General features: G+C 34.2%; 2 protein-coding genes across 3 annotated transcripts in view; one reads left to right on the top strand and one right to left on the bottom strand.

Moving 5' to 3' along the window:
• Positions 1-1,469: 1,469 nt before the first annotated feature.
• On the bottom strand, positions 1,470-10,023 carry LOC109110180 (CD9 antigen-like). Of its 2 annotated transcripts, none has more exons than XM_019123224.2 (8): positions 9,855-10,023; positions 4,927-5,029; positions 4,748-4,845; positions 4,580-4,654; positions 4,399-4,500; positions 4,074-4,163; positions 2,710-2,793; positions 1,470-1,964 (listed from the first exon to the last, which is right to left on the bottom strand). In XM_019123224.2, exons 1-8 carry the CDS (start codon positions 9,921-9,923, stop codon positions 1,899-1,901), a joined length of 687 nt encoding a protein of 228 aa, XP_018978769.2. In that variant the 5' UTR covers positions 9,924-10,023; the 3' UTR covers positions 1,470-1,898. The 2 variants fall into 2 exon arrangements, with proteins under 2 accessions (XP_018978769.2, XP_042631566.1); XM_042775632.1 differs by lacking the exon at positions 9,855-10,023 and adding an exon at positions 6,970-7,389.
• Positions 10,024-12,580: 2,557 nt separating this feature from the next.
• Positions 12,581-27,691, top strand: part of vwf (von Willebrand factor) — a 31,178-nt gene continuing 16,067 nt past the window's right edge. The window contains exons 1-27 of the mRNA XM_042775631.1: positions 12,581-12,737; positions 13,302-13,365; positions 13,933-14,079; positions 14,208-14,310; positions 14,856-15,064; positions 16,917-17,038; positions 17,119-17,335; positions 17,438-17,560; positions 18,010-18,121; positions 18,232-18,278; positions 18,734-18,870; positions 18,949-19,087; positions 19,228-19,328; positions 20,445-20,640; positions 20,908-21,123; positions 21,763-22,003; positions 22,211-22,305; positions 22,440-22,594; positions 23,291-23,394; positions 23,514-23,652; positions 23,746-23,879; positions 24,232-24,379; positions 25,397-25,537; positions 25,629-25,727; positions 25,840-25,996; positions 26,870-27,025; positions 27,119-27,254. Of these exons, the coding sequence (XP_042631565.1) occupies positions 13,302-13,365; positions 13,933-14,079; positions 14,208-14,310; positions 14,856-15,064; positions 16,917-17,038; positions 17,119-17,335; positions 17,438-17,560; positions 18,010-18,121; positions 18,232-18,278; positions 18,734-18,870; positions 18,949-19,087; positions 19,228-19,328; positions 20,445-20,640; positions 20,908-21,123; positions 21,763-22,003; positions 22,211-22,305; positions 22,440-22,594; positions 23,291-23,394; positions 23,514-23,652; positions 23,746-23,879; positions 24,232-24,379; positions 25,397-25,537; positions 25,629-25,727; positions 25,840-25,996; positions 26,870-27,025; positions 27,119-27,254 (3,638 nt within the window). The 5' untranslated portion in view covers positions 12,581-12,737. The remainder of the gene's footprint in view (positions 12,738-13,301; positions 13,366-13,932; positions 14,080-14,207; positions 14,311-14,855; positions 15,065-16,916; positions 17,039-17,118; positions 17,336-17,437; positions 17,561-18,009; positions 18,122-18,231; positions 18,279-18,733; positions 18,871-18,948; positions 19,088-19,227; positions 19,329-20,444; positions 20,641-20,907; positions 21,124-21,762; positions 22,004-22,210; positions 22,306-22,439; positions 22,595-23,290; positions 23,395-23,513; positions 23,653-23,745; positions 23,880-24,231; positions 24,380-25,396; positions 25,538-25,628; positions 25,728-25,839; positions 25,997-26,869; positions 27,026-27,118; positions 27,255-27,691) is intronic.

Raw genomic sequence — 27,691 nt, 5'->3', positions numbered from 1 at the left:
TACATTAAAGTGATCAAACCTTTTAAAAGTGTAATGGAGCTCGTTCACTTCAGCCATCAGATAGTCTGCACTGTTAAGACTCATCAGGAACTCAAGAGTTCTTTCTCTGTCTCTAATTGATGAGCATCTGAAATACATCAGGTTTAAGATGACTTCAGCACAGTACAAGTCTATTGTAGAGTTTGTTGTTGAGTTAAAAAGTTTGTTTGTTTAGTTGTCTCAGGTTCAAAATAATTCATCATAAAGACCACCAGGGGGCAACGAAGCTCACGGTATATCAGATGTGAATAGGACCAAAAAAACCTTTGAAGGGGAAAATACGAACTACTACCAATAAGCAAAAGAATAAATGTGCATTGCAACAATACTGTTCAAGTGCAATAATCAATAATGAAATTATAATAATTCATTCTGCATTTTTGCTGTAATTGGTTTTGATAGACATTGATAGACAAGATTGTTATTGCATAAATGCATATAATACATGTCAATGATTTTTAGTAATATTTAATAGCAATAATATATAACAAAATATCAAACCAATACCACTTATTTCAGCTACCTGTCAAAGCAACATTTCTCATCTGGGTTTAGTTTAACTTGATGTACTAAAACAACAAACTGAAAAAATAAATAAATAAATACTATACAGACATTTTAAAAACAGTAACTATTACAAAAGGGGGGAAAAGTCAACAAAAAGAATAAAAATCAAAACAAAAATAAAATCAAATTCAAAACTATAACTAAAAACAACACTAGTTAACATGGTACACAACAACAGCCACTTGGTTTATGATTTTATATATATATATATATGTGTGTGTGTGTGTGTGTGTGTGTGTGTGTGTGTGTGTGAAAGGAGTTTAAGTTATATGTACGAGTGCATGACTCCTCATAATGGAAAAATTCTTTTTTGAGCGATTTTGATAAAATTACAGTAAAGGAAATGTTTTGATGGGTGTGCCTCTGCGTGCTTTGATATAATTTTGCACTCTCTGATCTCTTTGTTGCTCAATCTGTTTGGGTTTGTTGGTGAGTCATACTGTTACTTATTATGAGAGATAAACATTTTTTTACAATGTGTTATTGTTGTGTTTGAGAAACACAGAGATCACATGAAATCAAAGGGAGGATATAGATGTGGTTCGTAATTATACAACCACTTTTCCAGTGTACAAATTCGGCACTAGGGTGGCTTTGCCAAATTTCGGCCTAATTGAGACCAGGCAAACAGGAAGAAGCGGGGAAGAACGGAAAGAGAAAATGATACAAACAAGATTAAGGAAACTGAGAGGTTGTGAAGGGTCACAGTGGAGGGGCGCTTTGATTATGGGAAACGGGATGAAGGTTTGGGTATCAGCCCCTTCACAGTGACTCTTATCAGCCTGTTGAGTGAAGGCTGTTTAAACAGATCCATACAAACACTCTTCATCCTGGATACTCCAAAAAAACATTCCACCACAAAATTCATGAATCATTTGGCTTTTATTTGAGCCATATGCAACGATGTGGGTAAATTAATCGACCCTATTCACAAATCAGAAACAAAACATTAGAAAAATTCATATCAAGCAGTACTGCGAGTACAATAAAGCGAACAAATGGTTAATCTTTTTAAAATCTATTACGAACGATAAAAAAATATAAAAAGTCATACTTAAAGGCCTTTTCAAATGGGCTTGAAATGCTAAACCAAGCCTTTTCTCTCATTACTGGTGACCAGTGATACAGGTGCACTAAGAAAAAGAGTGAATTCCAGTCAATCAGAGTCGTGAAGAGATTGTGAGCCTGACTATGCTGTGATCTAACTGACTCTTAGCTGATGAGGTCAGACTGCTTTGGGACAGACATCATGCAACACAAGTATACTGGCAGTTTCCCAGGCAACCGGACCCTCACACAATCTCCTGGGTTTTCCGGATGGCACAGCACAGCATCATGCTAAAGATCATGCCGAAGATCTGCGCACACGGAGAACACATTCCATCAGTTACATGTCAGTCAAGTGACAACTAATGTTTTCTAAAAGCCTTATGATCAAGGAACATAATATATACTTTTTTTATTTATATTTAAAACCGCAGTTTGTAATCTCTGCACTTTTAGCATTACCAAAAAGCATTTTTAAACGTTTAAAAGTTTGGACTTGGTAAGATTTTTTATATTTTTGAAAGAATGCTCACCAAGGTTGCATTTATTTGATCAAAGATGCTATAAAAACAGTAATATTTTGAAATGTTATTACAAATCAAAAAAACTGTTTTTCGGTTTGAATATATTTTAAAATGTAATTTATTTCTGGGATGTGATGCTGAATTTTCAGCATTATTACTCCAGCCTTCAGTGTCACATGATCCTTCAGAAATTATTCCAATATGCTGATTTGCTGCTCAAAAAACATTTATTATTATTATTATTATTATTACCAGAAAGTTCAAAAGAACATAATTGATTTTAAATAGAAATCTTACGTAACATTATAAATGTCTTTGCTGTCACTTTTTGATCAATTAAATGCATCCTTGCAAAAAGTACAAATTTCTTAAAAAAAATGTTTATATATAAATTTAAATTCAATTAGGCATTTTTAATTTTACAAAATATAAAATGAAGCTTTTACAGTTGTAAAATGTATACTCAAGGTCCATATGCTGAACAAGTCTTAACAAAAAATCTCAACACACAGTGAAACTAAATAAAATTTACCATGGTCACTCCAATGCCGATTCCAATGCTTCCAATAATATGAAGTTTGGAGCTAAGGAATTCATCAATGACATCAGGGCAGCTCTGAACACATAAAACAAGATTTAGAATAGGTACGAAAGGATTTATGGTCTTACAGTTTATCAGTGTTTTTTGCTCTCTTTCCATCTATCTATGCATGGTTAAACTGAGCCAAGATCCAGAGAAGTACAAGAATGAATGTCTTTATTTAGTGGAAAACAGTCTTATGTCTGATGTAACAGGGCTGTGTAAACACTTTGCTCATTAGTCTACTTAAACCCTGTTGGATCTTTAGCACAACCTTTGAAAATATAAATTTTCCTTCCACTTAGTAAATGCAACTCTTTTTTTGAGTTTTGTAAACAGTTAATATGTTGCAATCACCTCTTACTTGACCTTCTACTGCTAGAGTAAACAGCGTGCATCACTGATTCATTCAAACTGAGCCGTACGCAGGGAGCCTCAGGACAGAAACATTTCCAGTGCATGAAATCTGAGGTAAGCTGGAGTAAAAGCACTCCATAATCAGACCTGCTGCATAGAAGAATCCAGTCCAGTACGGTCAAATGTAAATAATTGCTTAACAATCCCTGACTGATATCTGAAGGAAGTATTTGTGTATTCTTATAATGTGTCTACCAAAAACGTGGACATGAAACTTATACACTGAATCACAATTTGAATGAACCAGGTGTTATTGTTAACTAAAACTAAAAGTATTAAAATTATTTTCATTAATTGAAATAAAGCTGAATTAAAATATAAATATGAAATACAAAGAAAAAAAAACTTAAACTTAAGCTAAATAAACATATTTTTCAAATATTGTGAATATTCAATATTTAAAATATAAAATAAAAGTGACAAAAAGACAAAAACCTAAAAATGAAAATAAAATCTAATTCAAAATATGAATAAACACTAATAGTATATAAAATAACACACTTATTATTAAAATAATTCCTCAAATAACATTTGTTTAATTGTGACTTGGTGGTACTTTGTTATACTTTGAAGGACTGCACAAATATTAAATAAAGTTCATAATTTGGTTTTGTTTGTTTTTATTTCTTAAAATTTTTTTATAGAAATGTATTTAGATTACATTTATGAATTCTTTCACTTCTTTATTTCTCACATTTATGCATTTTTTACATCTGCTTCTGTATTTTTATATTTATTTTTTACATGTGTTTTTTTTTTTTTTTTTATTTAATCATAGTCTTCATAGCCCACATGGATTTTGTCCAATGCTATAGTACCAAACTCAGTAATCAGTAGCATCTACATATTAAATATAATAACTACCAAAATGCAGCATTTTAGTGTGTAAACACTGTTACCTTTGTAATGAGAGCATCGAGCACCTCTTTTTCAGGGCAGGTCTCATCAGGAGCAACCTGGATGTTTCCTGACACTCCACAGCAGTTAAGCTGAGAGATGAGGAACAGATGTCATCACAAATTAACAAGGCTTCGGAGTCAACAAGCTAGGAATAATTAGTGTTTTAGAGACTGATGCACAGAGCACATAAAAACAGCAAGCGCTTTCTGAAGATGTTTACAATCTCTCAGGCTGTTACGACGAGCGCTTCAGAGGAACAACTAGCAGTTGGTGTTCACAAGACTCACAGTATTGAATCTTTGAAAGAAAGAAAACAGATCTTACTCCATGCTGGATGAGTCGGAGTGTTTCTTTCAGACCTTCTTGTTTCGTTTGTTGGTAGTTATTGTATGTTTCCTTGTAGAAATCCGTTACATCTTGAGTAACCTATGGCACAAACATAGTAACATGAATTAGGTGCATCATCAGTGTCTGAGCGTGTGAACTGAGCATTTGGGACACCCACCTTCGTCTGGTTTGAAAAAACCAAAATTCCAGCAGCCACCTCGACCGCAAAGATAATCAACAGAAAGAAGAAGAACTGTGGGAAAAACAACAACAGTCAAACCCCACAGCTGATGACATCATAATACTACAAAGTGATATATGAGAATATCATAATGTGGGGGATTACCAGTCCCAGCATGCAAGGGGATTCCTGGATGGCGCCACAACATCCAAAAAAACCAACGACCATCATCAGCGCGCCGACCGCAATGAGGATGTACACACCTACAACACACACACGCTTTACTTTAACCGGCTGATCATCACAAGCAGCAACACAAAAAGCATTTTAAAAAAACTACTTGCCTGTATAGAAGATTTGAGATGAGTTCTCTCCTTCAAACAAGATTTTAATGTTATGATCAAACCTCAGCCAGAGTCCAACAGCCACAACGCATGTACCTGCAATCTGCAATAGAACAACGAAAGATAGAGAATAAATCACAATTAAATACCTACAAATGGAATAAAATACACACAAAACAAAATTATTTCTTTAATATTAGGAAGACACAGCTAAAATGACTGCACTAAATGATCTCAGCAGGGGTTATTGATTTAAAGAGGTCTAAAAGCCATCCGCTTATATTCCCATTCATCTAAATGGCAGACACTTGGCTGGAAAACGCGACCTGCTTGCTGCCAGCTTTACATATGGGTCTTGGCATAGTTTTTTTTTTTTTTTATAGTCATGAATGCATTTATATAAAGCCATAAATGCCATGTAGATAATTACTGCCACAAGAAAATTACACCCTGAGTAACGTGATCACACAGTCCCTTATCCTTCACTAGCAACTATTCATTATATAAGTGTATTAGAGATTAAATTAAAATACAGTAAAATACAATTAATTTAAATACAGTAAAATTAATTATTGCACTATTATATATACACTACCAGTCAAAAGTTTGGGATCAGTAAGACTTGTAATGTTTTTTTAAAGAAGTGCCATATGCTCATCAAGGCTGTATTTATTTGATCAAAAATACAGAAAAAAAAAAAACAGTAATCTTGCAAAATGTTATTACAATATAAAATAATGGTTTCTATTTTAATATCTTTTAAAATATAATTTATTTCTGGGATGCAAAGCTGAATTTCCATCAGCCATTACTCCAGTAAAAAGTGTCACATGATCCTTAAGAAATCATTCTAATATACTGATTTATTATTAGAATTATCAAAGTTGGCAACAGTTTTGCTGCCAAATTTTTTTTTGAAAACTGCAATACTTTTTTCAGGATTCTTTGATGAATAAAAATTTAAAAAGAACAGCATTTATTCAAAATATAAATCTTTTCTAACAATATAAATCTTTGCTATCACTTACTACTATTTTAATTATTTTTTTCAATTTTTTATTATTTTAAAAAGTACTTAATTACTTATGTAAGGATATGTAAATGTAAGGATTTTAAGATACTCAAGTCGGTAAACTAATTAATTAATAAGGTGTGTGGGGGTGGGGAGTAGATCAAGAATCGTTCTGGAATCGGATCGTGAGGTGACTAAAGATTCCCACCCCTGGTGTACAAGTTTAGTAAAACTCAATAGGCTCAGAGGCTTAGATCTATCTTTTCTGAAACCAGCAAGCAATATTACGTGACAGAATCCAAATAAAACTGGCAGAAGTTCTGCCAATATGTCAGACGTGTGATGCTATATACAGCATGAATGCATGTTTATCTGCCATTTTGGCAAAATTGCATGCCTAATTTTACTTCCTACATCAAGGGATAAAATAACCTCCGTCACATGGGAAAAAAACCCCAGCTTGTTTCATTTTTTAACACTAAAAATATTGCAGTAAGTGCAACTCATTTGATCAGATTCAACATCTGTTGGTCTGACCCAAAATGACTGCAGATTATTAATGTCAACCAGCTTAGGGCATTCAAGGACACCATGAGATTTTGCTTCAAAGTTATGCACAAAAACACAAACAAACAGGTGCATCACACCGACCAAATCATCTTTCATCATTTGATTTAAAAATCTGCTGAACTATCACACATGCTAACACCAGGTTCTTCATTATATCATGTCTTATTTTTATTCTAGTCATGTCCTGCTCATATGCTAAACGCAACAGTTTCATGTTCACAGGGCTCACATTCTGCTCTTTGATACATTCTCTCAGACCCAGATCTTTTGTTTGAAAAACTAAAGGTTGACAAACCTGTTCCAAATCTCCAGTGGCAATTCTTACCTAAACAAACACCCTTCACCCCATTCCACACACAAACTCCACATAAACACTAGCAACACTAACACTCACAAATAAACGTTGACGTGCTACTTTCACACAATCATACACAAAAACATAAACATGAAATTGCACTTACCCAGATGATTAAGTTTATGATAAACATGGCATATTTAATGCATTTTGGACATCCATAAACACCCATTTTGCTGCTGTCCAAGTCACTTTCGTGTTCAGGGAAACAAACCGTATTCGTTCACCTGCACAATCACAGCTAAATAGATCAGTTTCAAGAAAGTTTGCTCACAGAGGTGCTGTTTTGTTTCTTCCACCCTTTTTTTTTGAAGAGAAACAGAAAGTAAAAAATGTCTGCATGTTGCACATTGGGAGGAGCTCACAGGTATGTGAGAGTCAGCATGCTGTGCGCTCAGTACAAGTCTTGAGGTGACTTCACACTGCATTCTATTCTAATGCTCCACCTGGGCCAAATTTCACACCAAACAAAAGTAATGTATATTTTGCTTATAAATAAGAAGCATGTTTTTCACTGCAACATTTTCATGATCATCAATCACATTTACCTCTCAATTCCCATATCATATTGCACAAAAATAATAATAATAAAAGAAAACTAAGAAATAAAATCTCATGCTCATGACTATGATGTTAATGAAATAATTTCGAGGAAATTAATAAAAAAATATTTTTTATTAAAATTAAATTGACTACAACACATGCTACCATGGTGTACAAATACTTCACAGTATTTATATAAATAATATATAAATACATTTTTGTCCTCTCTTGTTAAAAAGATTATGTCGCAAATACGATATGTTTAAATTTCTGGTCACTAAATAAATGGGCAGTTTAGTCTCTATCCAGGCAGAGAAGACAGTTGAAGAGCCCGTGGAGAATTCCTCATTAATGCAATGGTTCAACAGACCTGCAGGTTCTGTGTGTGTGTGTGTGTGCTCAGAGAAGGTGTTAAGTAATGATGATATTTAGTAATATTTACAGAGAGCAAATTAATGAGACCAAATCCAACACACACGCACAAAAACACAATTTCATGATGTGCATGTTATTCCCCCATAAAAACCCAACAAATGCAGTTTACAGTGAGTTTGTCCATGAGATTATCATGCTCTATAAATAGGCCCGCAGATTAAAGACAATCTAGGACGTGTGCTCACATAAACCCTCGGGCTGGACACACACACACACACACACACACCATACGGCTTTGGGTTGCGTTCACTGTGTTGATGAATTAGCGATTCATTTAGTGAATCATTTCACTTCAATGGAATGGTTCAAAATTCACATCTAGTCTTTTGTTTCACCACAATGTTTAAGGTGATATTTTTTCCCAGTTTAATGTGGACAGACAACAAAAATAAGCTATTCATAGGCTGGCTCTCCTGTAATGTATAAGCACTGTTGAGGGACCAAATCATTGATCTCTTTAAAGGCAACATTTTGTGGCCATTTTCCAGCTGGTGCAACTTAATTTTATTTGAGATGAGACTACAAAAAAAATCTCATTCTTTTTGATTATGCATATGCTGCAGTTTGCTGAAATCTGGCATGAAATTGAACATCCGATTGAACATTGCAGTGTGGTGCGATCTGTACTGCCAAAAAAAAAACAAAAAAAAACAAAAAAAAAAAAACACCAGAGCAGACCCAACTGGATTTAGGCCCAAAACATACTGTGCAAGCTTGATTGCATGTTGTTGCTTTCTTAAATATAACATGTTAGGTGACAATTTATAATGCAAACTGCTTTTGCATGCTATATAGCATAGGAATTATGTATATTTGGATTGCAATTATATGTTGTGCCAATAATATATGTTTTGCAAAAAATGTTTTTAATGTTTGAATAAAATTGAGTCAAGAAGCAGATTTCAGAAAGTGTGATTGATATTACTTTCCATGTTCATCCTCACACTGAAAATGGAAGTAAAGGTCAGGTGCACTGCATTGTGGGATACATTATTCTAAAGTGTGCCCTGGTTGCATACTGCGCATCTTAGCATGCAGTAGTTCATTCAGGCCTTCTAGATAAATAGAGTGCATTAGTGTCTGCCAACTTTTTGAACTATGTTTCCCATTCATTTTTCCAAAGGGATTTTTTTTTTTTTTTCATTAAAAAGTTAATGAATTAAATCATCCGGCTACAAGGTTAATCACAATGTTAATAAATCGAAAGCAAAAAAGTATTTGGAAATCAGCACACTTTACTTGCTGTGATTCTGAGTAATGTTTTTCACCAGAAATTTTTTATTATTTAAAAATGCAAAATTATTTTAAAAATGTAAGTCGAAATAATGCAAATTGATGTCTTCAACAAAAGCATGGATTAACAACCTCGAAGCTCACAGTAGGTCTTTAAAATCAATTTAAATATGTAGAAAATAAATGAGATTTTACTTCCAGAATCCGACTGCTGCGCACTATAAAAATCTGCATACTGTGTACAATATAGCCACAAACTGTCTACATCTTAAGAGTTGCATGCTAACTCGAACACTAATTCGAATTCGAGACTGGACACTTTCAGACATTAAAAATGAACATTCATTAAAAAGAACCGGTTTGCTCACGAGTCGGACATCACCAGAACGCGCCTGTCCAGCCGTGAGAGGGAACACATGACACACACAAACACGAACAGAGGGGAATCAAAGGAAACACTATCAAAATTCAGTACTTGTCCCCCACACACACACGCACGCACGCTGACTCTCACAAACAAACAAACACAGTAGCCTATTTTAACTGCACGACCAGGGTCCTGAAATCCGAGCTGAAAACCTTCAAATTAGGTCAGCCAAATGGTCGCAGTCCCGTTGCATTGCTTCACACAGACGTCCCTACGTCATTAATTACAATCTAAACGGGACGCTGTGTGCACACGCATTTATCAATGAATCTTTGAGGAAAATCGCGTGCGATCATAAAACAACGTCCCGCGCGCGAGCCAACATCTGCACACATCAATCATTTCTCACTCACCCAGAATATGAAATTGAAGAAGAACATCAGATACTTGACGCACATCTGTCCTCCGGTCAACGCCGCCATCGCAGCAGTCTGTTCTTCTCACACACAATGCTGAATGAAAGAGTAAAGAGTCTGTGTCTGTGTGACTTTACGCGCGTGTAGATAGGCGCTGTGTGACCGAAAAAAAAACTCACACCCAAAACTCACTGCCTCATCGAATGACCAAAAGATACACGGACCCTTATCCCTCCGGCCAAAGATCAACTTTGCAATCGTTTACTCGGTGAGGCAAAATTGAGCGTGCTAAGGGTCGAACACTTTTTGCATCGACCCGGTTGCTGTTTTTGGAGGATTACTGAAAATCGTGCATACGCTTTATTTAGTTACGGTTGTTGGAGTTTTGCGAGGAATCTTTTTAAACCATTTATTTTATCGTAAAATCCACTCGGTCTTTATTCTCTGGGAATTACGTCATGATGGAATGACGTCACAACAGTCAGAGCAGAGCCCAGAGGTTTCTTCCACTGTAGGCTACCTTTTGGGGGGAAATTTTTTTTGTACGTGCTTCTGTCTTAGAGATTTTTTCTTTGATGTTTAAGGATGTCTTATTTGGTTTTTATAACTCTAACATGAATCTAAAAGACAAGTATTTTCTAAAAAATCCATTTATTTTCCTAGATAACTTTTTTATTTATAAATGCAATTTTTTTGTCTGTTAAATGTCTATTTTTTTGTAAAGACTTGAAATGTTCTTAGGATACTATCTCTACTTCCAGCAATGTTAAAGCCTTAAAATCATATATGTTGTGCATGAAGTACTTTTATAATGTGCTATTGACTTGTGTTGTATGGATAAGGGAGGCAGTGATTTAGCAAAGGTTTTTATATATATATATATATATATATATATATATATATATATATATACTATATATATATATATATATATATATATATATATATATATATACTGTATTGTTTTTGTTGTAATCTGTTTTAAACTGTACATGTGTGTATTTACCTTTATATATGTTCAATAAAAAATAATTTCTATAAGGCATTTTAAAATGTTGCATGTCCTGTGAACTTTATTAGGCTATCTGTAGATATGTGGGTGTTAACAGCATCTGCCCGCTTTTTGGAAATGAAGATTAATTGAATATTAATGTATAATAGGAAATAATTTAGTTTTTTGATAAGGACAAATGCTTTCTTTCACGAGAGAGAGAGGGAGAGAGAGAGAGAGAGAGAGGACATATGCTTTCTTTCACTCTCCTTCACAACCATGCAATGTGGACATGCTGTAGACTTGTTTTGATGTAAACTTAATTATAAACAATAACCCGGCCCTGCCAATGTATATACAGTACATCTAAATTATTTATGTGTGTGTGTGTGTGTGTGTGTCTGTTTATGTGTGTGTATGTATATTTGCACATTCCAGATCTCTATCCATCAGATATGTGTGTGGATGTATATGACTCTAATAATGCTGTACTTCTTGATTATGAATTCATGTGTGTGGCAATTGTGACTCAATGAGAGCCGCTGTAGTGCTCCAGTTGTTATTTTTCTTATTTTTAGTATGAGATAGTCTGTTAAATTGAAAGTGAAGAAGAATAGAAAGTCAGTGAGACAAATGTGAAACTAATGTATCATATAAAATGAAAAAATGGACATAATCACAATGATCTATATAAAAAAAAACAAAAAACAAAAAAAAAAAAGTGTCTTGTATTATTCAAAAAAAAAACAATCACAAACCTCCATTATACAATTCATTATATAAAAAAAAGTGTCTTGTCTGAATCAGGAGAGAAATATGCACAAATCAAGCAAATCAACAGTCCAGAACAGTTCTAAACAAATATGTTGGTGGATTTTGATGTGAGAGAACAGCAAAAAATGGATAGTGTTATTATGTATTATGGACTTTTTGGGGTATTTATGCCGAAAACAACAGTTTAAAGTAAAAAAAAAAAAAAAAAACTTGATGGATTTAAACATGCAGCTTTTTATTTTAAGACGTTAATTGTTGGACAGGAGTCACATGGATTACTTATGGATTGTGATATTATGTTTTTATCAGCTGTTTGTCATTCTGACGGCACCCATTCACTGCAGAGGATCCATTGGTGAGCAAGTGATGTAATGCTAAAGTTCTCCAAATCTTTTCTGATGAAGAAACAAACCCATCTACATCGTAGAGTACATTTTCAGCAAATTTCCATTTTTGGGGTCCTTTAAAGCTGTCAATTTTCCTATTCAGCCTATTTTATGCTAATATATTAGCATATTGTTGGGCCTTTGTTCAAATTACTTCTCAGTACTGTGTCAGATATACTGTACAATCTAGAAGCAAGGATATGATGTAAGACATGAACTATTGTTTTTGCCAGCAAGTTCAGGGTCATCAACAAAAGGTAGAATGAAAAGGCCTATATTAATGATGAGGGCATGAAGTTCATGTGAACATGCTCTGATTACGGTGTTGCAGTGAGGTTTTTCTAATAATTAATACAAAAACATCAAATTTAAGAGAAACATCAAAACAGACAGCCAACGAACTTCATGTGCTGCGGTTTGTGTGCGTGTGTGTGCTGTTTGGCTTGGCACTAATGTCCTCTTTTGGTTTGTCTTATCTGTCTTCACTGCCAGACTAATCCTTCAGTTCCTCCAATGCCCAGACTTCCTCCTATTGTCCTCTCTAAATGAGTTTAAAAACGGAAATCACACCATCCCTCCCTCTCTCGTTCTTATAAAGCAGTTCTTACCTTCTAGACTGGGTTCCAGTCATGTCTTCAGGATTGTAAGACACTGGACAGCAAAGACCTAGTACAGAAAGCACTTCAGAGAACCTGTTGCTGGGAGCCTGCAGCCGGTCAGAGGTCAAAGGTAACAGGTGTCACACTATCAGCACGCTATCTTAAAAATGCATTAAATATGCATTTGTTTCTGTGATTATTTCAAATCCTTGTATTAGCGAGTCTGAAGCATTGTACATATGTTTGCTTGTTTCAGGCCTATGTTTTGCTATTAAAGCATGCATGGTAACATACAGTGTGTGTTTGTGAATATAATATGCTCAGTTTTCCTGTTCTAAGCTCATGCTCAAAAATAACAGCATTCTTTTTGTGCTAGCTGTCTAAAACTCTCTGACAGATTTGTAGGTGCTCAGAGATTTGTGCTTTGTCTTTCACTTCCAGCTGAACTTTTGCTTTGGCTCCTGCTTTTATTTCTCACTAAATGAAACCCCCACATGGTCACTTCAGTATATTGTTGATGGCCAGCAATTGTGCATTAGACTTTGACATTTTGTGGGAAAAAAAGAACAGGGTCCCTTAACATTGCAATGCAGTATCTACTGTTTGCTTCCTAGAGTGTTCTGGCTGGTTGAGGTGATTACTAACTGGACTCTTAGGATTAACTCTTATGATTTATTTCTCTTTCTTTAATCAGATGGAACCGTGCAGATGGAAAGGATGGAGTATAATCCTGTGGGTTTTCATCTTGAATTTTTCAGGTTAGAATCGAGGATGCTCATGCATGTTTGCATCTCCTGTCCTCTCATGGTATTGTTTAGATGTTTTTTAAATGTTATGTTTTTTTTAACTTTTATTTTGCAAGGATGCATTAAATTGGTCAAAAGTGATAGTAAAGATATTTAAAGTAAATGCTGTTTTTTAATTTTCGATTCATAATTCAATCCTGAAAAAACATATCAAGGTTTCGACAAATATATTAAGAACAACCGTTTTCAACATTATAATAATAATAAATGTTGTTCTTGAACACCAAATCAGCATATTAGAATGATTTCTGAAGGATTATTTGACAGAAAACAGGAATTATTTGCATCACAGGAATACATTACATTTTAAAATACTTTAAAATAGTAAACAGTTATTTTAAATTGTAATAATATTTCACAATATTACTGTTTTTACTGTATTTTTGAACAAACAAATGCAAGCATGGTTCTTTCGAAAACATTTAAAATCTTACTGACCCCAAACTTTGGAACATTAGCTGTTACTTTGATTACAATCTAGTGTGCAAGTGCTTAACTCTCTACCTCTTTGTTCTGTAGGATTGGTGTCAGTCGAGGGGTCTGGTCGCTGTAGTCTGTTTAGCCGGCAGCATATACAAACATTTGACGGTGTGATTTATGAGTTCCCCGGAGACTGCAGCTACATGCTGGCTGGAGACTGCCAACACAGAAGCTTCTCCATACTGGGTAAAAGCCAGTCACACACACACACACACACATATAAACATAGTTTTTCCTAAATTAAACAAGCTATGGCAAAGTTTTTACACTGTCAATATAATAAAATGCCTTCTTTTGTGTATGTTTATGTCTAGGTGATTTCTCTCATGGAAAGAGGAAAGGAGTGACTTTATTTCTGGGAGAATTCTTCGAGCTTCACCTCTCTGTTGATGGGACACTGTCACAAGGAGCAGAGAGGTACAAGTTGTACATTTCCTAGTAAAAAATAAATAAATAAAGCAAAATGCTTATGGATTGCTAATGGAATTTCAAATGTAAATGATAACTGAAAAAACAACTGAAAAACATTTTTTAAAAACTGAAATGTGAAAAATAACTGTAAAAAAGATGATTCTACACTGAAGAAAAAAAGGTGTTTTAACTCAGAAACCACTAGTAAATTTCATGAATAATTACAAAGAAATAATTAACACACTGAATTAAACATGAAATTTTGAAGTAGTATTTTCTTGTAAAATTTACTCATCAAAAAATATTTTTTTTATATTGTACTTCCCTTATTTGATTTTTATTTTAGTTTTTATAATTTTTATATACATTTTATATCACTATACCCTGTTGAAAATACCAGCTAAGACTATCATGGCTGGTTTATGCTGGTTTATCGTTGCTGGTTAAAGTAGTTAAGAAGCCTGGTTTGTGGCACCAGCATATAAAAAAAACTATGCTTGTCTTTTCAGCAGAATAGAGCATATAAAATATAATTCAGAATTTCCCTCCAGGCTCCCATTGCCGTATGCATCGAGCTCTGTGTTCGCAGGGTATGAGCTGGGGTATGTTCGGTTATGGAGCGAAGAGTTTGGGTTCTCCATCCGTATAGATCCCTCTCATAACATTCAACTAATGCTCGCCAAACAGCACAGCAACCGTACGTGCGGCCTGTGTGGAAACTACAATTATTTGATAGAGGATGAATACACCGCACAAGAAGGTGAGACATGAATGCAGGAAATAACGAAAAACATACCTTTCAAATTCTCTTTCGGTAAGATCATGTGTGAAAAGCAGTGCACAGGATGCTGACTGATATGAGCTGGGGAAATAGGTGGCGTCAGTGTTCAGCCTGAAGACAAAACATTAGAAAGTTTTAGTAGAAAGCTCTTTGTTTCAGAGCTTTGTGTGTGTGTTTGAGGGGTACAGTATGTTAGTGCCCTGTCATCGTTCTGTATTACAGCTTTTGTAGTTAATGGTGCACATATCAGCTGTGTTTAAATTTAGAACATAATCTTTCACATGAGTCAACCGCATGATACGGAGAGCCAGGGAAACTTAGAGATAACAGAGCTGAAAGATAACAGGTTTGAACAGGTGAAACCTAAGAAGGTGTAATGGTCAAATTTCACCCTAAATATAAAGCATATTTTTTGATAAGTTGGCTGCTAAATACTATTTAAAAACAAACAAACAAACTCATAATTAACTTAATGTGTCTGGATAATTTATTTTTGAGTTTTCCTGTCTGGATACAATCAGTTTTTAAAAATTAAAATGAGCACTTAGTTTTTATTTCTTTAAGTATTTATTTAATTAATTTGCAATTTAATTATCTATTAAGTACCATTTCTTTTCTCTAGTGGTTGTGTAATATTTTTGTTTTTTGATATGTAAAAAAAGTGGTAATATTGTGTAATAATTTGTTTTCTTGTCGTAATATTTGTTCTAATAAAAAGTTTCATCATAAAAATTAAAATAAGCATAAATTAATTAAAATTTATATAAAATACTAAAATGGAAAAAATAAATAAAACATTTCAATATAAAAATAAAAGTAATAAAATAAAACATTTGTGTATCACTTTGTTTTACAGTATGTGTACTTACATGTACTTACGGTATACCTACAGTGTACATACCTAAGAAAGTTCTGGTAATATAAGGTAACTACATGGGGTAATGTTAGGTTTTGGAGTAGGTTCAGGAATCAGGGTTAGTACCTAGTTATTACCTAGTTATTGTAATTACTATAATAAGTACATAGTATGTACATGAGAAACAGGAGGAAAATAAAGTGCCACCAATATTTTAATACATGTATATGTGTGTGTTTTTTTTTTTTTTTTTTAACCTTTAAAAATAAACATTTATACATAATTGAGAATCATAAAAAATAACAAATCCATGTGTGTGTGTGACCCTGGACCACAAAACAATTTTTCAAAATTGAGATTTATACATCATCTCAAAGCTGAATAAATAAGCTTTTCATTGATGTATGGTTTGTTATGTACAGGACAATATTTGGCCGAGATACAACTATTTGAAAATCTAAAATCTCAAAATGAAAAAAAAAGCAAAAAAAATTACAAAACAAAAATTAAATTTTAATATATTTACGGTAGGAAATAATGATTTTTGGCATAAAATAAAAATCAAAAAATATTAACCATAGAAAATTTACAAAATATCTTCATGGAAAATGATCTTTACTTAATATCCTAATGATTTTTGGCATAAAAGAAAAATCAATAATTTTGACCCATACAATGTATTGTTGGCTATTACTACAAATATACCCCAACAACTTAAGGGTCTCACACACACACACACACACACACACACACACACACACACACACACACCCACACACACACACACACACACACACACCACACACCCACACACACATCTATATATATATATATATATATATATATATATATATATGTGTGTGTGTGTACGAAATATGTCTAAATAAAAACATTTAATAAAATTTTAATTTTCACATTATGGCAATAAAAATAATAATAAAATATTTCAATACTAAATATAGCTATGTATTTTAGGTTTTCTGACAGATGAACCATATGACTATGCAAACTCCTGGGCCATGAAAGGAGCAGATGAACCCTGTAAACGCGTCTTGCCACCGTCTCAGAGCTGCAACAGCACTGGAGATTCAGCTAAAGTCAGACGCTCGCCTTCAAAACAAAAACATCCTTCTGTGTGCCTTATATAGATTTCTGAGCGTGTTTGTGTGTGTTTCAGGATCAGATGTCACGGTGTGAAGCCATGAGCAGCTCTGCGCTCTACCTGCGTTGTGCTCACCTCGTGGATGCGGCTCCATTTGTGTCCGTGTGCGAGTCTGATGCCTGTCACTGTAGTACGGGAGACGACTGCGTGTGCCAGGCCATCCTGGAATATGCCCGTACCTGTGCCAGTCGCGGCATAACACTGCCGAACTGGCATGTACAGAGCCAGTGCTGTGAGTAATACATGCATACTCACTTTCACAATTGTATAAATACATTTTACATAAGTCTGATATTGACCATGTGTAAATAAATGCATGTTTCCATTTGCTCAGCCCCTAAGTGTCCTATTGGCATGGAGTACAGCGACTGCACCCCGACCTGTTCCTCTTCCTGTCAGAATATAAACATCCAGGAAGTCTGCAAGGAGGAGTGTGTTGACGGCTGCAACTGTCCAGGTGAGAGAGATACCTGTCCACCAATCTAGAAGAGTTTATACAGAAAAGTGACAGTAAAGATATTTATTATGTTACAAAAGATTCCTAATTCAAATAAATGCTGCTCTTTTGAACTTTCTATTCATTAAAGAATCTTAAAAAAAAGTTTCTACAAAAATATTAATCTGCATGATAATAATATGAAATGTTTCTTGAGCAGCAAATCAACATATTAGAATGATTTCTGAGTGATACTGAAGACTGGAGTAATGATGCTAAAAATTCAGCTTTAAAATTTCAGGAATAAATTACATTTTCTCTGATGCAATCTTTTGAAATTTAGCTTTTTAAGTAAATTTATCTGTAGATATTTCTACTGAAAAACAAGACACAGATACTGATCTCGAAGGGTTATTTTTGTAGTGTGCCTTTTCCTGCTCAGTGTTGAATGTGTGAAATGTGTGTGTCAGCGGGTAAGGTGCTGGATGGAGATCGTTGTGTTGATGTCTCTCAATGCTCCTGCATGCATGCCGGACGCCGATACCCTCCTGCTTCCTCCATATCGCAGGACTGCAACACATGGTGGGACACACACACAAACACATACGTGCACATTACAAAGCAATGCATTCAAATATTGTGGCTGCTGTATCTGTACACATTGTCTAATCTTAACTGACCTTAACTTTTAGCGTCTGTCGCCATGGATCATGGGAATGCACCAATGAAGAATGCCCTGGTAAATGTGAATTTGTAACTTAACTATTAATTTAATGTCATTTAATGTCAGTCCAGCTCCATTCTAATAAGAAATACAGAATATCCTGTTTCACCAGGAAATATGTCACATTATGACACAAAAATGTGTAGAAAATTCAGTTTTATGTTGATGTTAAATATTTCTGAATGCCTCAATTAGCAAACATTACTACAGTATAGTGTTATTTTATTTTATATATATATATATATATATATATATATATATATATATATATATATATATATATATATATATTATGGAGATATAATATAGTTATAGTTATATATTTTTGTCAATATTTTGAATTAGATTTTATTTAAATAAATACTTTTTTATTTCAGTTGAACTTTATTTAGGTTTATTTAAGAGAGAATGTTTTTTTTTTTTTAAAAAACATTGTTATCTAATCGGTTTCTTGTTCTGTCTCTCCTTAGGGGAGTGTCTGGTGACAGGACAGTCCCATTATAAGACCTTTGACAATAAGTTCTTCACCTTCAGTGGTATTTGTCAATATCTGCTGGCTAAAGACTGCCAGGGCAACTCTTTTTCTGTCATCATTGAGACTGCACAGGTCTGAAATCTTCCCTATGGTATGTACACTATACCTTGTTGGTTAGGATGTGCACTTATGTTTGTATTTTTCTATTCATGTGCTGATGACCAAGATGCTGTCTGCACACGATCAATTACACTGAGGTTTCATGATCTGCCCAATCAGACGGTTCGCCTCAAACATGGGGGCGTGGTCTCTGTGGATGGACTAGACGTGCAGACACCCCTAATTAATGGTCTGTCAGCATGAAATACACAGAACATACAGATGCCTTTTTTTTTCAAATAAAAGGACAGTTGTAATGTAATTACAGAGGTGTACAAATCATAGCACCTCATAACAATAATGTGTGTGTGTGTATGTGTGTGTGTGTAGGTGCATTAAGAGTTCAGAATACTGTGTTGTCATCTGTGAGACTGCGTTATGGTGACAATCTACATCTGGATTGGGATGGCAGAGGACGTGTTTTGCTCAGAGTAAGTGTGTTCTGCTGGAAAAACCAGGCTATACCAACTTAACATGGTCAAGCTCAACCAGCTCTGACCAGGTTAAAGGAAAAGTTTACCCAATACATGAAAATTGTGTCATCATTAGTGTTGCTATTGTTATCAAAAACTAAAACTGAAAACTTAAACTGTTAAAAAAATTAAATTGATCATTTAAAAGTGTTGAAATAGAATAAAATATAAATATAAGATGAAAAATTAAAAAACTTGAAATGAATAGAAATAGAAATTTTAGCCTTGCCAACTAACTCAACAAATAAACAGCTAAATTAAAATCTAAAAATAAAATGACAAAAGCACCAATTTTATATATATATATAAAAATAAAAGGTAATTCAAAGTATTATTGAATAAAATAATAGTATATAAAAAAATAGTAATATAATAACACTGGTCATCATTTATTTACTCATGTCATTCCAAACCTGTGAGACTTACTTTTTTCCATGAAATAGAAAAAGAAAATTCTGACAGCTCTATATTACGGAATAAAGATGAATATTAACTGAGGCTGTATAAAAGTGGTACACATTACTTTTGTGCAGTATTTAAAATATTCTGAAGCCATATGATTGTTTTGTGTGAGGAAATGCCCAATATTTGTTGTTATGTATTTATACTGGAATATATTCAAATATTGCACCTCAAGACACATTGGAATACAGTTTAATGGGCCACCTTTATAATAATCATGATATCAGTTTTATAGTGTTTTCTTGTCTTTTTTTAAGTTTGATAGCCTCCGTTTTCCATTCATTTTCACTGTATTGAACAAAAAGCAGCGTGAACATTCTGCTAAGCATCTTCTTTAAACCAGTTTGATTTAGCTAACGACCACCTTCAACCATCCAATGCCCTGTAAGACAATCTACCACCTTAAACTGGTTTTAGCTGGAATTTCCAGCAGTGAGGATCAGATTGTCATGTGTATGAGAATGCTGGGAGCTTTATGTGCTGAACATAATGTATAAATAATTCCCATGCGCTTATAATAGAGTCTGTGTGTGAAAAACAGAATCTGGGACATGTATCAGATACTCCTGTGCAGCAAACCTGATATGTGAGCATATGTGTGTGTGTTTACAGTTAAACCCAGCCTATGCCGGGAAAACGTGCGGTCTGTGCGGTAATTATAATGGTAACCAAGGAGACGACTTCTTAACAGTGGGCGGGCTGGTGGAGACACGCGTCGAAGGATTCGGCAACGCATGGAAGATGAACGCAGACTGTGACAATGTTCAACTGCAACCCTCAGATCCCTGTATTTTAAACCCTAAGAGAGGTATCACACACTCACACACTCATACAGATGCATGTATATGAACAATGTGCAAAATCAGGGACACCACATATAAAAGTTTAAGAATTTTCATTCAAAAACACAAATTAATGGCAGTTACAAACCTGTAAAGATACATAAATAAATGCACTTTTAGGAATTATCATTTAATTTGAATGCTGCTAGTATGAAATCATGATTTATATACAGTATGCACTGAACACCAGAGGGCAACAAAGACCCTGAGATAACGTGTCATATTGTCTACAGTACGTTTTGCAGAAGAGGCCTGTGCTGTGCTGCTCTCTGAGAAGTTTGAGCCCTGTCATTCTGTGGTCAACCCTGAGCCATATGTTAAAAACTGCCGCTATGACGTCTGCTCCTGCGCAGACGGCCAAGTGTGCCTGTGCGATGCTGTTCGCAGCTATGCAGCCGCCTGCGCAGGCAAGGGAGTGCTAGTCAACTGGAGGGGACATGGATACTGTGGTATATCTCATTCTGTGTTTAAATGCCATACAGAATATGTTTTTATTTCTTAGTATTTTATTTTTTCTTAGTATTTTATATAATTTTTCAGTTCAAATATATTTTCATTTTGGAATTGAGAACTTGTAAAGAAGATATTATGTCTTGTTATCTGAAATATATATCAAAATTAAGTAAATTTTTGATTAGAATGTGAAAAATATCTGCCAATGTGGTAAGAAAAATAATTTTAAATGATTACATGTATTATTAAAATATATTAATTATATATGATTAAATTTACATTTAAATAGATTTTTTACTTTTTTGAAAGTATTTTTTTTTCTTGTTTTAATAAGTATAAAAAAAAATTTTTTCAAAGGAAACAAGTTGACTCATTATGCTTCTAAAGTAAATGCATGTTGATTTAAGAACGTTTAGATATTTGTTATGGAAAACAAAACAAAAATACTGAATAAGAAAGTCTTTTTTTGCAGTGTATTGTATGTTAAAACAGCAAACCAGCTGAATAAAAATGCTAAATAATGTGTTATTGAAAATCTAAAAATGCATTTTAAAGATTTACATAACAAAAGTCAATGGACGGTCTTCTTCAGGACAGAAGAGCAAACACGTGTGTCTGTGTGTGTGTTTGGACAGAACTGACCTGTCCGGATGACCAGGTGTATGAGGTGTGTGGGAGTGTGTGTAATCAGACGTGCCGCTCTCTGTCGCTGCCTGACGGTGATTGTGGTGGCTTCTGTGAGGAAGGCTGTTTCTGCCCCAAAGGACTGCTCCTCAGCGACGCGGGCGAGTGTGTGCCCCCCGAACACTGCTCGTGCCACCATAAGGGAGAGATCTTTGAACCAAACGACATGATTGGGAACCATCACGCCATCTGGTTAGCAGGAAAAAACAGCACAGTAATTTAATAAACAGATGCACATCAGCTTTCTTTGGTAGCCTGATGTTTGGTCAAATACCCGTGTCGCACAGAACTCATATACAGATAAACATATATAAATATATATATATATAAGTGTGTGTGTGTATTTATTATTGTCTTAAATGTCAGTGTTAATGTTTTTCTGTGTATGTTTTCTTGAAGTGTATGCGAGAGTGGATCCATGCAATGCACTTCTAATGAAGCCACTGGATCTACTCTGTCTGATCTCTTCTTTGACGAACATTCTTCTTCAAGAGGTATTCCTCCTCACTTTCATATCTCTGTGCACTTGCTCAGTTGCACATCAGTGATACACAGGTGGATAGAATATTGTTAAGTGGCTTAGACAAGTACATATAATGAATTCTTTGAGTGTGTTTTTCACCTGTAGGGCGGCGCTCTATCACTTGTCCTCCTCCACTGGAGCGGTTTGAGTGTGAGAGTGTGAGGGATGCTGGGATAGAGTGTGCCAAGACCTGCCAGAATCTGGACCTGGAGTGTGTCAGTCAGGGATGTGTGTCTGGCTGTATGTGTCCACCTGGAATGGTAAGTGTGAGAGTGAACACTAGGAAACACTGCAACAAACTGTTTGACATTTCTCTCATCAAAATCGATTATATTTACATTAATGAAACTCATTAATATTCATGAGTCAGGTCTTCAGCATATTAGGACTGGTAAATTCAGATCAGATCAGCTTTATGTTTCCTTATCTATACTACATTATCTACAACTTTTCACTGTTTTCATAAATATTTCTGAATATACTTTTGAAAAATACACTACAATTCAAACAGTTTGGTGTTTTTTTAAAGTTTTTTTTAAAAGGAAGAACTCATTCTCACCAAGGCTGCATTTATATGATCAAAACTAAATGAAACAATACTAATATAAAAAATTTATAACAAAACAAAAAAAAAAATTTAAATTTGAATATGTATTAAAATGTAATTTATTCCTGTGACGCAAAGCTGAATATTCAGCTTAATCCAATCCTGAACTTTCTATCAATCAACATTTTACATATGAACTTCATTACATCTTCCAAATACATAAACTCATGTGTGAAGTTTGATATAGTATGTCAAATGCCTGCAGGAGGAGCACAGGTTATATCAGGAATACACATCATAAGAAATTCATATTTTAATATCTGAAAAAGTTCAGTCTGCAACTTTTTAATGGATTATACTTTTGAAGCCATAAAAAAAAAATCAGGATTGATTTAATGGCTGTTTGCAGGTTCGGCACAAAAAAGAATGCATTCCTCAAGAGCAGTGCCCTTGTTACCATAACAACCGTCCCTATGCCTCAGGACAGAGCATTAATGTGGACTGCAACACCTGGTAAATCAGCCAATCAGGGCTCATCCTGACTCTGTAATGTCATTTTGTTGCAAACATCAGATGACAAGTATAAACATTCCAATCATTCTATTACAATTACATTTCCCTTTGTGTCCCAGTGTTTGTGAGAAGCGTCAGTGGAAGTGTACGCAGCGTGTGTGTGACGGTGTGTGTCGTGTGATAGGAGAGACACACTACATCAGCTTTGATGGACTGAAGTTCTCGTTTCCTGGACCTTGCCAATACGTGCTAGCTCAGGTAAAGCCAATATTCTCTCTCTCTCTTGCTCTCTTTTTTCCTCCGTCCCTCATAGTCTCCAGTTTTCCCTCATTCTTCTGTCTGTCTGAGCAGGATTACTGTAACGGGATTGACGGCACATTTAGGGTTATGGTGGAGAACTCCGCTTGTGGGATCGCAGGCTACCGCTGCAGTAAAAGCATCACAGTGTTGTACATGGGAGGACTGATTGTCATGGAACACAACAACATAAAACAAAACAATAAAAATAAAACTACATACTAATAAACAAACACTCACAGATAAACAAACAGTACATCAACAGCTTTTTTCAAATTGAAATTCATATTCATACAAAGTCAAAAATAAAATATAATATAAATAAATAAAAAAAAAACAAATATCATAAAAATAAAAATCAAACAAACAAAAAACATTGTGATTAAATAAAAAAATAAACTTAATATAGAACATATTTTGTATGGTATACTGATTCTATTATTCTTCCACCATGTTAACAAATATTACTTACTGTAAGTATATGTGAAGTAAAAGCATGCAGGTTTTGTCTTTCTTACTCCGTTGTCCTCTTCTTCTGTAGGTGAGGATGAAGAGGCCTGTGTTGAAAGAGACAGCGGTTGAGATTGTGCGCTCGGGAGAGTATTACATCATCCTTCTGGGTAAACACATCTCCATCACCTGGGACACAGGAACCCGAATCTCACTGCAGATCAGTGGACAGTACAGGGTAACACAGACACACACACACACACACACACACACACACACACACACACACACACACACACACACACACACACACACACATCACATCCTCACCATCTAAAAAAGAAATTATTCATACACACACATCTGCCTAGCTAAATGAGTATATACCATAGACTTTTTTTTTTTAAATGTTAAAAAAGTTATTTATGAATAATTTTAGCAAGAGTTAACTCAATTAAAAATAATTTTAAGTTAAAATTAAAATTTAATTTATGAATCCAATTTTATGAATAAAAAATATTTATTTATTTTATCTTTAAGCATGTCCTCAAAGTGAATTATTGTCCAATTTTTTAGGAGTTCACAAAAAAAAAGAGTTAAATAAAGACTTATTAATAACATTTTATGAATAAAAACAATTTATGAACAAATTTTTACCTTGGTTTTTTGACATTAATGAATGAAAAGGATTTATAAATCAAATTTTATGAATGTTTTATGAATAATTGTTTACCATTGAGCATGTCCTCAAAAGTGAGTTTTTGTCAAGTTAACTCTAAAAGTAAAAAATATTTTAGATTAAGAAATGATTTTTGAATTATTATTTGGAATTATTTCTCTACCTTTTTACTGTGTGTGTATATATATATATATATATATATATATATATATATATATATATATATATATCCCCCATATATATATATCTCTATATATATATGGGTGTCCCCAAAGTGATATGTAATAATAAGCAAAAGGCTAACCCTGATAAAAATCATTTTTAGAGTTTAAAAATCAATTATGCAATTATGAATTATAAACTATTTTTACCTTTGAAAATGTTCCAGAATTGTAACAAATCCAAGCTGTTTCCATAGTGCAGTTAAATGAAACACACACACACACACACACGCACGCACGCACACACACACACACACAAACACACACATTCTCTGCTTACACAAATTGCTTCTCTAAGGGTTTACAGGTGAGAAATTAAGAATAAGCTTAAAATAAGTTTATGTATGTGTGTTTAGGGAAAGTCTGTGGCCTTTGTGGAAATTTTGATGCCATCCAGAATAATGACCTGTTGAGCAGCAGTAATCAGATAGAGGTGGACGCTGCTGACTTTGGAAACTCGTGGAAAGTTCGACCCAGCTGTGCTGATGCTGTTCCGGTGAGTTCATGGACTGAACAAAAGTGTATTCTTACAGCGACTCAGAATATAGAGGCATCAAATGACCTCATATTTTGACGTGTGTGTGCAGGTTGTGTCTCAGTGCAGCACAGACATGGTGAAGCTGGTGACAGTGGAGCAGTCCTGCCGTGTGCTCACCAGCACCATCTTCAGGGAGTGCAATAGTGTGGTTGGTAACATTTATACTCAACAGTCACAATTAAAACTAGGAAAATACATTGCCATGTGGTCATTACTCCTATTGCTTACGCTTTTTTTACTTATTTCTCTGTCTGTGTCAGGTGGACCCTGAGCCGTACTGGGACATCTGTACTCATGACACATGCTCGTGTCCGTCTGTGGGTGATTGTGCATGTTTCTGTAACACTATTGCTGCCTACGCTCACGAGTGTGCTCAGAAGGGACTGGTGGTGAACTGGAGGTCCAACGATTTGTGCCGTAAGTTTCATTACTCATTTATTCACCCACATGTCGTTTCATGTACTGTACATGAATGTTCATATTCTTTTATACAATAAAAGTGGATGGTTATAACAGCTGTCAAGCACCAAAAAGCAGTAAAAGTACCCTCAAAATAGTTCAAATCAATCATTCACAGTGTTCCAAGAATTAAAAAACAAAAAAAAAAAATTATAATTTAAAAATATAAATTTATTATTTTAGAAATATTATTTAAAAAAAAACTTAATAAAAAATATTTGTGAATCAAAATTGATAAATAAACAGTTTGTTGAGTAATATATATATATATTTGAGTTAAAATTATTTTTGAAACATTTTATTTTTTCGAGCATGTCCTCAAAAGTGGGTTCATATCAGATGTAGCTAGTTAACTGTAATATATATATATATATTTGAGTTAAAATTATTTTTGAAACAAACTTTATGAACGAAGATTCATGTAGTTGTTATATATATGTGTGTGTGTGTGTGTGTGTGTGTGTAAATGTAAAAAAAATAAAGTTTTATGGAAATAAAAATATATAATACTCTGTTGATAACTGTATAAGCATATAATGCAATATAAAATATTGTATAATATACAAAATAATTACATAAAAAAACAAACAAACAAACTTAAAAAATAAATACAATTATATAAATACATAAAACTGCAATAAACCTGTAACTGTAAACTGTATAAGCCTAAATGCAATGACAAATATCTAATGTTGGCTAATTTCTGAGCCTGGTGTGAACAAATGTTTATTGATGGTTAAACTAGCCCTTTAATCCCAAGGGGCAAAATAATGCGATGTACTGTAAGTCACTTTGTAGAACAGTGTGTTGTAACTGACTGTTTACTTGCAGCACTGAGCTGTGAGGAGTTAAATAAGGACGCAGGGGTGGAGTGTGAGTGGAAATATAACGCCTGTGGAAGCGCTTGCCCTCCCACCTGCCAGCATCCTGAGACTCTGAGCTGTCCCGTCACATGTGTGGAGGGATGCCATGCTGTCTGCCCACCAGGTAGCGCCAATTCACACATACTCACAAGTAAATTAACTTCATAGACTTCCAGTTCACATTTATTCACACATTCTGTCTGCTTCGGTCCCTTAGGGCAAGTTTTAGACGAGGTGCTGAGGAAGTGTGTGGAACCGTCACAGTGTCAGGTGTGCATGCATGACGGAGAGAGAATCTCCCATGGAAAACAGTTCATCCTTAACCATAACGATCCTCATCTCTGCCAGATATGGTACGCCATGCTCTGTTTATAATCTCCATCACTCATTATTGTATGCAGTGTGTGGGAGAATCTCACAAAGAAAAGTTTTAATATCAAACTTGAACTTAAAAAATTAAAATGTTACATAAGACCATTTTTGTTGTAGCTAGGACCATGAAATTGTTTTGCATTTTTACATTATTTTCATGATTTCACCACAAATTTGCATTACTGTAAAGCAAAAATATCATTCAATATCATTCTCTGGAATGATGAGTTATGAATCATAATGTTTTTAATATTTCACAATTTAAAAGTAAATGACATTATGTATTTATTATATATATTTACTATTATAATGTTAATTAATATTTATTTATATTTTATTAATTTTCTATCTTATATTTTCAGTTTTCATTTTAATTTCAGTTTAAGCTGTAATTTCTTTTAGATGTTTTCTTCTAATA

Source organism: Cyprinus carpio, chromosome A18 (assembly GCF_018340385.1).
Source record: "Cyprinus carpio isolate SPL01 chromosome A18, ASM1834038v1, whole genome shotgun sequence".
Taxonomy (NCBI): Eukaryota; Metazoa; Chordata; class Actinopteri; order Cypriniformes; family Cyprinidae; genus Cyprinus; species Cyprinus carpio.
Note: the sequence above shows the minus strand (reverse complement) of the source record. Positions and strands in the feature narration are given on the sequence as shown.

What these genes read in the sequence shown, in the direction of transcription:
- LOC109110180 (XM_019123224.2), bottom strand. Translation starts at nt 9,923, where the DNA reads ATGGCGGCGTTGACCGGAGGACAGATGTGCGTCAAGTATCTGATGTTC. An exon ending in ATCTCAAATCTTCTATACAG is followed by an intron (nt 4,846 to 4,926) that starts GCAAGTAGTTTT and finishes TGTGTGTTGTAG; the next exon opens with GTGTGTACATCCTCATTGCG. An exon ending in TCGATGCTCTCATTACAAAG is followed by an intron (nt 2,794 to 4,073) that starts GTAACAGTGTTT and finishes TTATGTGTTCAG; the next exon opens with AGCTGCCCTGATGTCATTGA.